Source organism: Balaenoptera acutorostrata, chromosome X, assembly GCF_949987535.1.
Source record: "Balaenoptera acutorostrata chromosome X, mBalAcu1.1, whole genome shotgun sequence".
Taxonomy (NCBI): domain Eukaryota; kingdom Metazoa; phylum Chordata; class Mammalia; order Artiodactyla; family Balaenopteridae; genus Balaenoptera; species Balaenoptera acutorostrata.
This window is the reverse complement of record NC_080085.1, coordinates 62,984,006-63,000,280: the sequence shown is the minus strand read 5'-3', so window position 1 is coordinate 63,000,280 and position 16,275 is coordinate 62,984,006. Positions and strand designations below refer to the sequence as shown.

General features: G+C 38.2%; 1 protein-coding gene across 4 annotated transcripts in view; it reads left to right on the top strand.

Moving 5' to 3' along the window:
- PHKA1 (phosphorylase kinase regulatory subunit alpha 1) overlaps positions 1 to 16,275 on the top strand; it is a 137,145-nt gene that overhangs the window by 36,681 nt on the left and 84,189 nt on the right. For 3 of the 4 annotated variants that reach the window (XM_057537815.1, XM_057537814.1, XM_057537813.1), the window contains exons 8-14: positions 448 to 594; positions 1,571 to 1,624; positions 2,942 to 3,064; positions 6,908 to 7,003; positions 8,303 to 8,410; positions 9,853 to 9,931; positions 16,043 to 16,177. In XM_057537815.1, coding sequence (XP_057393798.1) covers positions 448 to 594; positions 1,571 to 1,624; positions 2,942 to 3,064; positions 6,908 to 7,003; positions 8,303 to 8,410; positions 9,853 to 9,931; positions 16,043 to 16,177 — 742 coding nt within the window. The remainder of the gene's footprint in view (positions 1 to 447; positions 595 to 1,570; positions 1,625 to 2,941; positions 3,065 to 6,907; positions 7,004 to 8,302; positions 8,411 to 9,852; positions 9,932 to 16,042; positions 16,178 to 16,275) is intronic. The other variant, XM_057537816.1, reaches the window with a different exon arrangement.

Here is a 16,275-nt window from a genome sequence, read left to right as displayed (position 1 = left end):
TTCAAACCCTGATTAGGCACCCATGGTGTTCTAGTGAATACAATCTCACCTTCTAATTTTAAAAATGCAAAATTTTCCATGGAAAAGATAAATTTCAGGGATATAGGAGCTAAGCCTTCCACATCTTGCTTCCCAGCAGCTACATTTTATCTTTATGCTTAGATAGTTGCTAATGGAGCAACAGCATTATGGGTGAGATAATGATGTTAGAGTATTCTTTATCCATTAGCAGCTTCTTAAGAATCAGGATTAGGAAGCACTGAGAGCAGGATTAAGACAAGGGATGATTTATAGAAGTAGTTAGTCTTCTAAGCTTTCACTATTAAATCATTTTTAGATTTTCAACTGAATGATCCTCTTCAACATACATCTTTTGAAACTAAAGCTAATAATTTTATAATCCTGAGTTATTTACTAATGTGCCACATTTGACTTCCTTTCTTTTAGTCTATCCTTAATTCGATACTCCCCCGGGCTTCAACATCCAAAGAGGTTGATGCTAGTCTACTTTCAGTTATTTCCTTCCCAGCCTTTGCAGTAGAGGATAATCAGTTGGTGGAGCTCACAAAACAGGAAATAATCACTAAGCTTCAGGTATGTCCATATGTGCCTTTGTTTTCTTTAAGCTCTAACTTTAAGGCTAAATTAGTATCTTTGTGAGTCTTGAATATGACCTATGTTGGTGATTTAACCAAGTGATCAGGGTTAACATCACCAGTAATAAGATGTACTGACATCATGTACGCCCTGATACAGTGCACTGAGAAGCACACAGCACCTCCGTGATGTCCTTCCCAAGAATGCAGTACCTCAATCTAATCATGAGAAAACATCAGACAAAACCAAATCGAGAGGCATTCTACAAAGTAACTGACAAACACTCTGCAAAAATGTCAAGATGATGAAAAACAGGGAAGGACTGAGGAACCATCACAGATTAGAAGAGACTAAGGAAACATGCCAGCTAAATGCAGTGGTATCCTAAATTGGATACTGGAACAGAAAAAAAGCATTAGTGGAAAAACTGGTGAAATCCAAATAAGTTCTATACTTTGGTTAATAGTGTTGTACCAAGGTTAATTTTTTAGTTTTGGTAAATTTTCTGTGGTTATTTAAGATGTTAATATTAGGGGACAGTGGTTGAAGGATATACAGGGACTCTGTACTGTTTTGGGAACTCTTCTGTAAGTCTCAGATATTCTCAAAATTTTTAAACTGTGTTTTCTTTTTTAAAAAAACTGTGGTCTCTTATGAATTGTGTGAGCAGGACCGCATAGATTAGTAATTGGGCTGTCACAGACTTATCCTATGGTGGAAAGCCATGGAGAAGATAAAATAAAAACACTGCTTTAGGGAAGAGCCTGCTACTTAGCCCTCGCTTGAAATCACATTGCTGAAATCACTTTCTGCTGCTGGACTGATATCAGGGTTTTTTTAAATTATTTTTTAAGTATCATGTCTCTATTGATGATAGGTTGGCACATGTAGCTGTTGCAAAGGATACATTTCTGATTAATTATATTGCTGTACCAGTGTTCATTCTTCTGGCTTCTTTCCTCTGCATTCCCAGGGTCGTTATGGTTGCTGTCGATTTCTACGAGATGGATATAAAACTCCTAAAGAGGTAGGTTTGTTTTCCCCAAAATGAGTCCAAGGTAGAATGGTCACTACTGCAGCCTCATTCAGAGAAAATACTTACCTCATTGATGGTACTTCAAATAATCACTAAATAGGATAACGATAACTGATGTTTGCAACCTTTGTTAGGATTAATTGCCAGGTTTTGCTTGTGTGCCCTTCTGGATTAAATAAAATAGAGGAAGGTGTAGTCCTTCCACCTCTTGAAGTTGGTTAGTTTCAGGAAAGAGCTCCTGATGGATGCTTAAATCAGTGGATGGAAGTTTATGCAGAAACAGAATATTTACATTGTCTCAAAATATTCCCCCCTAAATATTTAATTATTACAAAGGGAAAAATCTTTCTGTCAGTAGATCCTTTTGGATCCCTTCCACCTTTTGCAGTTGGTTAGTTCTAAACAGTACTTGATCTTGAAAAGTTAACTTCCTTTTGTTCCACTTGTCAAAAGTTCTCCTTGGAAATATCCATGGAGAAAATTTAGTATTATTAAAAGGGAATGAATGGTCGGTAACCACTTTCATTGACAATGTAAACATCGTTTAAGGCTCAGGTTTGCTGGTTGAGAGCCATTATAATTTTTTTAAATTACCGAGCTCAAACTCTTCTGGTTTACTTCCTATCTTCCATTTTATTCTTTAAGCCTTTTGACTTCTGCCCCTACCAATCTATTAAAATTGTGCTCTGAAATATCATCATAATCTCCTAAGTAAGCAATCCAGTAGCCTTTTCTCAGTCCTTATTCTCTTTGACTTCTCTATAGTACATCACTATTACCTACCCCTACATTTTCTTGAAATTCTTTTCCTATTTTAACTTCCACAACTCTACACCATCCTAATTTTTCTCCTCTTTCTGTCCTCCCTCACCAAACTCAGGGTTTACCAAGATTCTGTTCTTGGACTGCTTGTTCGTTATATATAGGTACTACATCCATAATTTGTGATTCGTGTGTCACCTCTATAAGGATGATTCCCAAACCCTCATCTCTTGCTGTCCTTCTGAACATTTCTATTTGTATGTTCTGCTGCTACCTCAAACTTAACAAGTACAAAACCAAACTCAGGCTTATTACAAATTAGTCTCACTTCCTCATACACCTGCCTGTAGTATCATTATTATCCCAGTTCTGCTAGTTAGAATCACATGACAAAAGTACTTGCTAAAGGAGGGGAGTGTGTATGTGCTCTGCCTTCTCTGAAACAAACTATCAGTGGTGAAAGGCTGTGTTGTAAGACCTCTGAACTAAAGATATAGTCTGACCTTGGAGTGATAAGACAGACTTTGTTTATTGTGTTTTTACCAGGATCCCAATCGTCTGTACTATGAACCAGCTGAGCTGAAGTTATTTGAAAACATTGAGTGTGAATGGCCATTGTTCTGGACATACTTTATCCTTGATGGGGTATTTAGTGGGAATGCAGAACAGGTAATGCACTGGGGAAAGAGCTTTTTAGCAGATTGTTATTATGTCTTCCTCTTTCAGTTAATGACTGTGCTGACCCTGTGTCCAAATGGAAGTCTTCCCTAATAGGGAGGAGACAGAGTTGTCTTCTAGAGACTAGTAGTTGAGGGTGCATGTTAAGAGTTAGAAGACCTGGATATTGGTATCACTCAGACTTGACTTTTAATAAATATAGAAAGCAGAATAGCAAGTCCTGTATACTTGCCTTAGTCATCAGAGGTACTTGAATTTACCTCCTGACTTTGTATGTCTTTTTTTTTTTAAATAAATCTTGGAAATGATATTCTGACTTCAGCAAAAACAAAACAACAACCCACTTATACCCTGTCCTCACCCCCCAAAATATAGTCATCATTGCTTTTTGAGCTACATGAATAAAGTAGTTTAGAAACCATTGTTGGAAAACTGTGACTGGACAATTTAATCAAGTTAGTTTAATGTCAGGCATTCTGCAAATTGGCTATGTTCTAAACTTGGACATAAATCCAACACATTTGGAAGTCATTTATACTTGGCTACATAAATACAGTTTTGTGTAATTTGAATACTTTGGCCAATAGTAATCTGTAACTGCCAATATGAGTTTAAATAATAGGGTTACACCAAAGTTTCAGGGGCACAAAGTGCTGTTTTACTCTAAGCTTTATATAGAGCATCCTTATTTGAGCAAGAAATAAGATAAGCAATAATAGAGATACCTGCCCTATTTTGAGCACCCTATTTTTTTTAAACCAAACTTTTAAAAAATATTCATTATTTATTTATTTATTCATTTTGGCTGCTCTGGGTCTTAGTTGCAGCACGCAGGATCTTCATTGCGGCATGTTTAGTTGGTGGCATGCGGGCTTCTTTGTTGTGGCATGCGGGCTTCAGCATGCAGATTCTTGGTTGCATCATGCATGTGGGATCTAGTTCCCCGACCAGAGATCGAACCTGGGGCCCCTGCATTGGGAGCACGGAGTCTTACCCACTGGACCACCAGGGAAGTCCCTTGACCACCCTATTTTGATTCTACCATTTTTCTCAGTCCTTCTCAAATTCCACAAAATTGTTTCTCAAAAACTGTGCTTGCTCAAAGAAAGATTTATTTATTAAATGTGCCAACTAAGTACAAAGCATATTCAGGTTTTTTGAACTCTCAGGGGAGAAAAAGGAGCTGGAAGGCCTGGATTCTTTTTTATTCTTTTTTTTTTCCTGGCTTTGCTGCTGACCACTGAGTAGTCCAAGTACTGTCATTGACTTCTTCAGTTTCGCTGTACAGGCATACCTCAGAGATACGCAGGTTCAGTTCCAGAGCAGCACAAATATTGCAAATATCTCAATAAAGCAAGTCATATGAAATTTTTTGGTTTCCCAGTGCATATAAAAGTTATGTTTACACTACATTCTGTTAAGTGTGTGATAGCAGTATGTCTAAAAAAACAATGTACATACCTTAGTTAAAAATACTTTATTGCTGAAAAATGCTAACCATAATCTGAGCCTTCCATGGGTCATAATCTTTTTGCTGGTACATGCTTTGAAATACTTCGAGAATTCCCAGAAATGTGACACAGAGACACAAAATGAGCAAATGCTGTTGGAAAAATGGTGCCAGTAGACTTGCTCAACACAGGGTTGCTGCAAACCTTCAATTTGTAAAACAAAAACAAAACCAAACAAACAAAAAAAACGCAGTATCTGTGAAGCACAATAAAGCAAAGTGCAATAAAACAAGGTATGCCTGTACATATGATGAGAATAGTTTTTCTCTCTTCATTGAAGAAGTGGAAAGCCCTAAAATTCTTTGAATTTCACAGATGAAGACATGTGATAAGTGCACGGTACAGTCAGTTTGGCTATAATGAGACACATAGATGTTCCCTAAAAATCACCATGCTCTGCATATTTGAGAAGTATAAACTATAGGGCTTATGGGAAAATGTGGTTGGGGAAAACACTTAAAAAGTTTGTCAGAAATACATACAAAATGATAGGAACCTAATAAAAACAGTACCACAGATAGGCATTAATGGCTTTAAAACATTCATTCATTCCTCTTTCAAAAATTATATTCTGAGAAAATTATTTCAAGGGTGGCATACATCTAGATACAATGCTGCTCATCACTGTTACATTCATACAAATTAAGTCTGGTGGTAATTGAAATGTTCAACAAGAACGAAATGTTAAATTAGAGATCATGTGTATAAAATAATATGCTGCTATTAAAATGTGTATTAAAATTTAATATCATTGTTAAAAATTTGGATTAACTGTTGTTTCATACTTCAAATATAATTTTATTTTAGTGTTCGGTTTTCTCATAATTGAAAAAAAACAGTGCCACAGCTTTATACATGTTAAATGGTTAAGAAATATATAAATACCCAAAGATATGGCACTTGTACCTTGAAAAACACCTGAAGTTTTCTTGTGGATATGTGCAACCATGTTCCTACCACCTCACTTGCAGGGCTCCCGTGCTCACCACCCTACATGCCAGAGGAAGAGAGGAAAAGAGAGATAGCATAAGAGAAAATTAAAAAAAAGAATATCAAACAGAGAGGAAGAATAAAAAAATAGGGCAAGGAGGGAATAGAAGGGGAAATTAAATAGAAGGGAAGGCACAGAGCCATGCAGCCAAGTCGGCCATGAGAAGAGAGCAGCTCGGGAGTGGTAGGAGAGTTATCTGAAATTGGATGGAAAGTTGTAACACCACATGTGGATGGGTTGTGGTTCATGGTTCTGAGGTGTGTGCATGTGTGTGTGTTGTGTATTCTTACACGGCTCAGTTCAGCTGAGTGCCTTCTCAGGTTGAAATTGTGCGTAAGCAGATGTGAAATTCATGTTATGCTCAAATTGTTCTCTAATATATCAAATGCACTGGAACAAATTTGTGTTTTCAAAACAACTATCATGGCAGAACTGACTATATATTTTTTCCTCCATAAATTATAGTGGGGTGTTTTTTTTGCTTTTTATTTATTACTAATCTACAGCAAATTGTTAAGCAAAAAAATGTAAACTTGATCATAATAGAAACTTAATTTGACAGGGAAAATACAGTTTTAAAAGCAATTACATGTAAAGTCAAGAAGCTCTACTCAGTGTAGTACACAGTGGGTAGAAGCATGCACGTGGAGGCAGGCTGACTTGGGCTCAAATCTGGGCTCATCCTTGCACTCGTTGTATGATCTTTCAGAAGCTCATAACCTCCTTGAGCCTTAATTTCCCTGTAAAAAGGCTTTAATTACACACACCTGGATGGTTATTAAAATTAAATGCATTCATCAGCAGAACAGGAATAAAGATGCAGACGTAGAGAATGGACTTGAGGACATGGAGAGGGGGAAGGGTAAGCTGGGATGAAGTGAGAGAGTGGCATGGACATATATACACTACCAAATGTAAAATAGATAGCTAGTGGGAAGCAGCCGCATAGCACAGGGAGATCAGCTCGGTGCTTTGTGACCACCTAGAGGGGTGGGATAGGGAGGGTGGGAGGGACACGCAGGAGGGAGAGGATATGAGGATATATGTATACGTATAGCTGACTCACTTTGTTATACAGCAGAAACTAACACAACATTGTAAAGCAATTATACTCCAATAAAGATGTTAAAAAAAATTAAATGCGTTAAAAGTATGCAAAGCTCCTAGCATAGTATCTGGCCTCCATCAGCATTTAGTAAATACTACTTCCCTTTCTTTCCTTTCACTAGGTGAATATACCCCTTTGCAATAGGACCTTCTTTGGCTACAACCCTCCCCTAGATCCCCAAAGGGAACTCTATGAATTTTGTTCCCCTTTTCTTTTCTCTACAGGTTCAAGAATACAGAGAGGCTCTTGAAGCAGTCCTCATCAAAGGCAAAAATGGAGTCCCACTTCTGCCAGAGCTGTACAGTGTTCCTCCTGACAAGGTAAGCTGGACGGTGCCATAACATGGAGCTGGGAGAAGAGGAGCAGCACCTCAAAAGGACTGCCTTATTTGAGTCAAATAATTTTTAATCTTCTGATTTTAATGTTCTAAAGTCTTTCTTTAGGTATAGAACAATTAAAATATGATTTTATTCCTTTGAAAGTATATTTATAAAGCAGACTCAGTTATGGCACTGTTGCTGGGCAAGGCGAGGGCAAGATCAAATCTTACAGAGGTAGTTTCACGGGTGTATATTTGTCCTCAAACTCACCAAGATGCATATGTTAAATATGTATGGCCTTTCTATATGTCAGCCAAACCTCAATTTAAAAAAATAAATAAGTTGTTCAGAGATTGATTTTTAAAAAAATCAAACTTTAAGGTTGAGAATGATATGGAGATCAGTAGGCCGAACTAGAGTAATGTTCTGTGTGAACTCTCAGTATTTGATATTTTCTGCTTTGAGGCTAGTCATCTGGGATTAATTGAGTAGATCAGGCTTGGAGAATGAAGTATGTCTCCATTTTCTCAAAATGCCAGTTGAGATTACCATTGTTCCTCTTCTCCATTGCAAAAGAGCATTAGCCAGGGGAGAGATGCAATCTTCCATGCTGGTGGGGATGAGTGGACTAAGCTCCTAGCAACATCAGCAGCATAATCTGAGAGCTTGTTAGAAATGCAGATTTCAGGCCTTCCCCCACATCTACTCAGTAAGAATATGCCATTGGACAAGATCCTCAGGTGGTGTGTCCATGTACAGTTAGAGGAGCACTGCCCTAGACTGTAGTCATAGTGCTTGACTTTTCAGTGCATTGCATATGTGACTGTTTTATAGAGTATGAATCACAATCCAGACTCGGGCTTTTTGTTGTCTAGTATTTTAAACCTTCTATTCTTTTTTTTTAAATTAATTAATTTATTTATTTTTGGCTGTGTTGGGTCTTCATTGCTGCGTGCAGGCTTTCTCTAGTAGTTGTGGTGAGCGGGGGCTACTCTTCGTTGCAGTGTGCAGGCTTCTCATTGTGGTGGCTTCTCTTGTGGAGCACAGGCTCTAGGAGCACGAGCTTCAGTAGTTGCGGCACACGGGCTCAGTAGTTGTGGCTCACAGGCCCTAGAGTGCAGGCTCAGTAGTTGTGGCACACGGGCTTAGTTGCTCCGTGGCATGTGGGATCTTCCTGGACCAGGTCTCGAACCCATGTCCACTGCATTGGCAGGTGGATTCTTAACCACTGCACCATTAGGGAAGCCCTAAACCTTCTATTCTTTTCCTTTATCTCTTTATCTTTTTTTTTTTTTTTAGGTTGATGAAGAATATCAAAATCCTCACACTGTGGACCGAGTCCCCATGGGCAAGCTGCCTCATATGTGGGGTCAGTCTCTATACATCTTAGGAAGCTTGATGGCAGAGGTAAGGGGAAACTTCAAGGCTCTTCCATCTTTCTGCTTTAGTCACCATAACAATCAGATTTGTGAGTAGCTCATTATATCTGAAGGATATATCTTTTGCCTTTTGTATTCTGCCTTAATTACAGATTTTCCTCCAGATTCTTAGAGTGAGAGCATGGCCAATCCTTGGCAAAAATCTTTCCCCCTGGCAACCATGTCCGTCATGCTTGCCCAGGGGTTCCTACCTTGGTACTGTACTTGAAGTTGCTCTGGGATCAGACCCTAGATAGTTCCTTTTCAAAACTCCCCCTAGTGCCTGTCTGGTGACTGCGAATGCAATTGTGCTTGGATAGTAATGACTTATAATGGATTTAAGTGCTAACTTTTCCAAGCAACATAATGTTTCATTCTTTAATTAAATAAACTGATAATTTTAGGTACCATGACAAGTGTTTGGGAGCATCATAGTTTTTTATTTGTTTGTTGATAAGGGGCCCTTTAAATGTTCCTTATATTAAACTCTGTTGAGACAGCTCTTAATGAAGCACTTGGGAATTTCTTACATTATGTCAGCTTATTTGTGACATTTTGAACCATAAGAAGGGTTCCCTTTCTCAAAGTTTTCCAGTTTTACTGACAAATCTATTTCCCCATTATAGGTTATTATATAAGGTAAGCTATAACCCAGGCTCCTAGAGGATCTAGGGTGGGACTTAGCTTTCCTTTCTGAGCCAGACTCTTGGACCTGTTTATGTATAACTGTTTACTTTCTGGCACTGTTTTTATTTGCTTTGTTTTGTTTGTCCCAGTTTTATTGAGATGTAATTGACATATCACTATGAGTTTCAGGTGTACAGCATAAAGTTTATCTTTAGTTGACATTATTATAAATGTAGCAATAATGGGCAGAATGATTTGTTTGAAATAATCCTTACCTGGTGACTTTCTCATTCAACTAGAATAAATTAATGCTATGAAAAAATGAGGAGATGAATGGTATTCTTAAGGGCTAAGTGGGTGAGTTCATCACATTTCATCAAAGACAGAAACTCAAGTCAAAAGATATCTGCTAAGCAGAAATCATAGCAAGCATATGAGTAAATATGAAAGCAACAGGACTAATGACTTAAATTATTGATTAGAAGCATTGTGATCTGATTGTCTAATCATGTGCATCCAGAGAAAGTGGAGGTATAACTAGAAAACTTTCTGTTTATCTTTTATACCCCATCTATTTCCAAAAAAATAATTTGTGGCAGCCACTAGAAATTAACTCCAGATAAAATTAATTTGGATGTGAATTCAGGAGTTCAAACATTTTCATACAGTAAAGGTATTTGTTTCCTTTCCATACATGCCTCTCACATGTTATGGTACGGGGTTTTGGCACTGGTATGTTGTTTCTCCTCAAATATTAGCTCTTTTGGAGATATAATAATCTGTCTTTTTATGGTTTTTCTTTAGGGATTTTTAGCTCCTGGAGAAATTGATCCCCTGAATCGCAGGTTTTCTACTGTACCAAAGCCAGATGTTGTGGTTCAAGGTATGTATTCTTATTCCCAGCAGCAGAAATTTTACATTAAAGGTCTGGTTTGGGCCAGTAAATGATGACTTTATTCTTTATGATGTATTTTGTTAGGCTTCAAAATGTATAGTATAAACTTGGCTCTGTTTGGTTTCAAGATTTCTGTTAATCTTAATCATGAACAAATGCTTAACAAAGGATGTTATCTGATTCTCTTAATACTTCTTATTTCTGGAAACTCTTTTCTTTTCACCGTGATGATATTATAGCCTTCTAATTATCTCTGCTTTTGTTCTGAGCGTTCCTTCTGTGCTTTTTCTGCTAGTACTTCTTTCTTCTCATATCCTCCTAATGGTTGTGTACTTAGTCCTTACTCCTGTCTTTCTGTATTTACACCCTGCATGTGTTTGCTAGGGCTGCCTCCTCCATAATAAATTTGCTTCCATGGCTCCAACTATTACCTCTTTAGAGAGTACTCCAAATCTTTATTTTTTGTTCCTAGCAATCAACTTAAATTTTGAGGTTATCTACTCTATGCAAAACACTGGGCTAAGCTGTATAAACATTTTAGGAAGTCTAGTCCCAATATATATACACAATATTTTCATCACTTATACTTCAAAGGCAAAACTGACCTTTTTTTGTCTCCATCCTATTCTTTTACCTCTCCCAAGAAAAGCAAATCTTGCCACCTTCCTTAACTCTCTCAGTGACATCACTATTATGCTACTCTCCTAGGGTAGAAAACTCCAGGTGATTTTTGACTCCCCAGAAACACTATCCAATGTGGTACTAGGTCCTCCTGAGAAGCTCCTCTGAAATGTCTCCATTTCAACCCCAACCTCCATTGGAGTTGATTCTATATAGAAAATAATCCTTAGTATTTTCTAAACCTTCTTATACTTGGCATCCTATGTGGTAGGATAGGATAAAGGTAGTCATAAAGGTAGTCTTTGCTTATCAATGTACAGGCATATTTCATTTTATTGTGCTTCACTTTATTGTGCTTTGCAGATATTGTGTTTTTTACAAATTGAAGGTCTGTGGCAACCTTGGTGTCAAGCAAGTCTATTGGCACCATTTTTCCAAGAGCATTTGCTTACTTCGTGTCTCTGTCACACTTTATAATTCTAGCAATACTTCAAGCTTTTTCATTATTATTATATTTGTTATAGTAATCTGTGATCAGTGATCTTTGATGTTACTACTATGACTCGTTGAAGGCTCAGATGATGGTTAGCATTTTTTAATAATAAAGTATTTTTAATTGAGGCATTTACATTGTCTTTTTGGATACAATGCTGTTGCACACTTAACAGACTAAAGTATAGTGTAAACCTAACTCTTTTCATTTGGTTTTATTTATTTATTTTTAAATTGAGGTATAGTTAATTTACAGTGTTGTGTTAGTTTCAAATGTACAGCAAAGTAATTCAGTTGTGTGTGTGTGTGTGTGTGTGTGTGTGTGTGTGTGTGTGTATATATATTCTTTTTCAGATTCTTTTCCATTATAGGTTACTACAAGATATTGAGTATAGTTCCTTGTGCTATACAGTAGATCCTTGCTGTTTACCTATCAATATTTTATATATAGTAGTGTGTATATGTTAATCCCAAACTCCTAATTTATCTCCCCCCTGCCACCTTGCTATCCCTTTTGGTAACCATAAGTTTGTTTTCTATAAGCATAACTTTTATATGCACTGGGAAGCTAAAAATTTGTGTGACTCGCTTTATTGTGATACTCGCTTTACTGCAGTGGTCTGGAACCAAACCTGCAACATCTCTGAGGTATTCCTGTACATAGCGAACGTTATATAAAAGACCATTACTCTTCCCCTCCCATGAGAAAACTTGTTCTCCTTTGAGGCTTATGCCATCTGGCTATATTGGTCTCCTGGTTACTCTCATTCATTCATTAGAGACTTTGAGGCTTGGCTCATAGCCTTCCTCTTCTTCCCCAATTCCTACCATAGTGCTAGATTTCAGCATCAGAGTAAGTGCCATCTAATATTTTAGCCTCAAAATTCTTAGATATCTAGAACCCTAGTGACCCTTCCCTCTGCCTCTACTCCACTCACTTTTAGGACGAAACTTTAGAACTGTTTCACCTCAGATATTCCATTCCCAAAAGTCCCAATCACCAGTCATAACTGCATATTATTTCAGTTTTCTTCCCCCCCCACCCATTACACTTGTGTCTATTTTCTCCTAGTCTACCCTTCCTTACCTTTCGGTTGGTCATCTAAATCTCTTAATTACCAGCACACCAAACTTCTGCTACACCCACCAGAAAAATCATAGCCCCAGATCGGTTTTACTCTCTATATTTTCTGATCCTATACCTGGCCTGCTAAAATCTTCTAGAAAAAAAAATCACACAAATGAACAGAGTGGTAGCATTGTAAATCCACAGTCTCCAACTTAACTAGGACTACAGTGCCTCCTGTTAGTCCTTGTTCTTACTGTTAGTCAGCATTTTCATTCTCCTCAACTATTCCACACCTTCTCTGTTTTCAACCCCACTGCTTGTTTTCAGCCTCATTCTTGGCCTGCTACTTTATGCTGGATAATCTTAATGTTCTGATCTTTGTCAATTTCCGAACCCCCCACCACAGTCTTACTTATATCTTCACCCAACCTTGCCTCCTTTTCTTGAGTCTCAGAAAAGCTGTTTTTTCTCCTCTTCAGCACCAACTCTTTCTTCTGATGCTTGATCCTATCCTCTTCCCTAGCCTTCCTAGAAACCTACTCTTTCTTATCATCTTCAAACTCTTCTCTGTTGGTTTTGATTTTTAATACATTGACATGTTCATCTCCCTCTAGTTATCCTATCCTTCCTTTCTCATCCAAACTTCCACTTCTTTACATTTCATTCATTCTGCAGTCCTTTACAACTAGCTTATCATTCCTCTGAAAGTGATTTTGCTTAAGTTATTGCCAAACTTGGTAGATATTTTTCAATCCACTTCTTAGTGGATCTTTCTGTTTCATTTGTTGTTTATGTTTCTGGAAACTCTTAACTCCCATGTCTTCTGTGATACCATACTCCCTTGGCTCTCCTTCAACCTAAGTTTTGTACTTTTCTGTCTCATTCTGGGCTTCCTCTTCTTCCCCTTGCCCCTTAACTGTTGGTATTCCTGGGAGTTTTGTCCGTAGCCCACTGCTCTCATTATTCAGAATATTTGTTATTGTCTCTCAGCCTCCTCCCATTCCTAACCTTTTCCCTTTTCCTGCCTCCTAACTTCTCCCCTCTCAGAAGATGACCTCACCTCCTATACCATAGAGAACATATAAGCCATGAGACAAGAACCCCTCACTCCCGCCCCCAGGCTTTTCATCATCTGCCCATATCTTATATGTTGAAATTTCTCAAGGTTATATTCTAGGTCCTTTTCTCTTCTTTTCTATATATTCTCCTTGACCCATCTCATCTCTTTCTATGCTAATGCCTCCTGAATATATCACATTCACTTTAAACTCAACATGCCTAAAATCAATCAGCTGCACTCTCCTAGTTCTACATCATCTGTGCCTGCTTTTCTCCCTATTTGCCTATGTCAGTAAATGGCACACTTTTCTCTCAGTTACACAAATAAACACATGTGGAATCATTCTCGGTATCTCTCCCTCTCTCATCTCCTACATTCAGTCAGTTAACAAGTCCCAATTTCTTTACCTTCTGAATAATTCAGAAATCCATCTAGTTTATCCAGTACCAATGTCATGATCCTAGTGTAAGTAGTCAGCATCTCTTCCTTGCATTAATGCAATAAATTTTGAAGTGGTCTCCCTGTCTTCAGTGTAGGTCCACTACAGTATATCAGCTTATTCTTTAGTCATCAACATGAATATGTTCTTTTTAAGATGGTGATCTGGATATGCTATTCCCCTGATTACAGCTCTGCAGGGGCTTCCTGTTGCCAACTTTCTTAACATGGCTTACAAGGCTCTTTATGATCTGCTCCCTGACCCCGCCTTCAGTGTCATTTCTCACCACTGCCGCTTCACACTCCATGCTCCTACTGTAAAGAACTTTTTATTATTCCTAGATCTGCCTTGTTCTCTGTTGCCCTTGAGCCTTTGTCTATGCTATTTCTTTTGTCTGGAACAGCTTCTCCCTTAATTTTACCTTCACTTTCACCAGAATAACTCCTATTCAGCACTCTAGCAAGACTCAGTGTCAATGTCATTTTCTCCAAGGATCATGTCTATCTTTGTATCCCTAGCATATGGCAGTACCTAGCACATAGGTGGTACCAAATAAGCATTTTCTACATACTTGATAAAACATAAACAAAAAGCTGAGTTGTTGGGGTTGAAAGTAGTCCTGGGACCCCAGAGTGTTGTTCATTTGCCTCTCCTTTAGTCCCCTTTACTCCTGCTACCAACTGCATTGCCCTCTGCAGAACCCTGAGGCTCAGGAGAATGCAATTTGGAAGTCATTACCCAAGGATAAAATACAAATTCCTTAAAGTGACGCACATGCTCTCCATGATGATCTATCCCCTATTTGCCTTTCCAGATTAATTTTTTGGTGGTTGGTGGGGTGGTTGTTTGTTTCTTTTGTGTTTTTTTCTGCTATGCAAGGTATTTCATGCTACAGCAATATTGAAGTGTATGTAGTCCCCACCCCATCTCTTACACACACACACACACACACACTCACTCTCACACACACACACACACACACAACCACATTCTTTTCCATTTTCATGTTTTATGATCATTCTGGATCTTCTACCTAAAATGTCTTTCTCCATTCCTATTCCCTTCTTTCTCCTGGCTAACTTATTCGTTCTTTCAAATTCAGCTTAGACATCAGGAAGCCTTTTCTGAAACTTCCCCCTGCCAACTCCAGACTAGATAGGTGTCACTCTTGGGTGATCACACAATGTTCTGTGCATATATTTATTTACTTAGCAGGTTATTTTATAATCAGTTTATGTGTGTGTCACTTTCATTACACTGTGAGCTCCTTGAGGGAGAGACTAACATATTCATCTCTAAATCCCTAGTGCCTAGCATAGTACCTTACCATTTAAGTGCTTAGTAAATGTTTATTAATGAATGAATGGATGACCACATGTGTTTCCCTGGACTTTTGTCAACCCACTATTCTTCCTCTGTATATTTTCCCTGGAGAATCTTTGTTGTTTTCAGTTAGAAGTAATCAAGATGGTGTTATTTCCAGGGGACTCTGTAATCACCATACCCTGCATATTCTGCCCCAGACCACAGCAGCACAACACCATGAGGTCCCCAAGATAGAAAAATACACAAAAGATAATGGCAAAGGAATGCAGAGTAGCACTTTGTTAACTAGGCTTTTGCCCCCAAAACTCAAGAAATACAATACTTGTAAGCTGGAATGAACCAAATGACACCTTCGTTTTCTCATAAACCCAATTCAACATATCTAGCAATACTAGAGGAGCAGGAATAGGGTGCATGTTTGCCCCTGGTGCTTAGCATTAAGCCAGCTGAGGCCCCATTCAGGTTATTGGCCCCCAGACAGGTTATCAGTCCCACAGAGGGAGAATAAACAGAAGAGTCAGTGAGGTGGCCTGGACTTCTCCCTTGTGAGTATGATTACCACTTCTGAGACATGAGTGTGAGAGGAAAAAAAGGGAGGTGTCCAGGTTTGGCAGGCTCTGAGTCTAGAGAAGTCTTATCCCCATCCCCCAAAACAACTACACAGAGTTTCAAATATGGTACCTCAATTCTTTATCCTGAATTTACCTTGCCTTCTGCTGTTCTCTAGCTTTGAGCAATTCGTACCATTAGGGTGTTCTTTATTATCCTCATAATGCTGTCCCTGGTCTTTTTTTTTCTATTTAAACATAGAATCCCAGATATAAGTGAGTGTGGCATTCTCTAGAAGCACATAGGTATTTAGACAAAAAACAGAATTAAATATTCTAATCATGAAATCTTGTTTCCTTTTCCATTTAGATAATATCATTATGTACCAAGCATGATGATTGTTTCATCAAGTCTACAATAACTGTTAATTTCCTTACCTTCCTTTTGTTTTCCCTTCAAAAAAATATCGTGTGGCTCGAGAGATCTTTAGGTTCCTGTTGAAATAAAATTTTCTGTTGACCTCATCTTCTTTCTTCCCTATAGTTTCCATTCTAGCTGAGACAGAAGAAATCAAGGCCATTTTGAAGGACAAGGGAATTGATGTGGAGACCATTGCTGAGGTGCACCCCATCAGAGTACAACCAGCTTGTATTCTCAGCCACATTTATTCCAGCCTAGGTAAGGAGATTGGCCAGCCTGCTAGAATCAAAGCATTATTGATACAGGCTGGTTTCCTTCCTTTTTATTTTTGTCTTGATCTTGTATTGCTTTGTTAA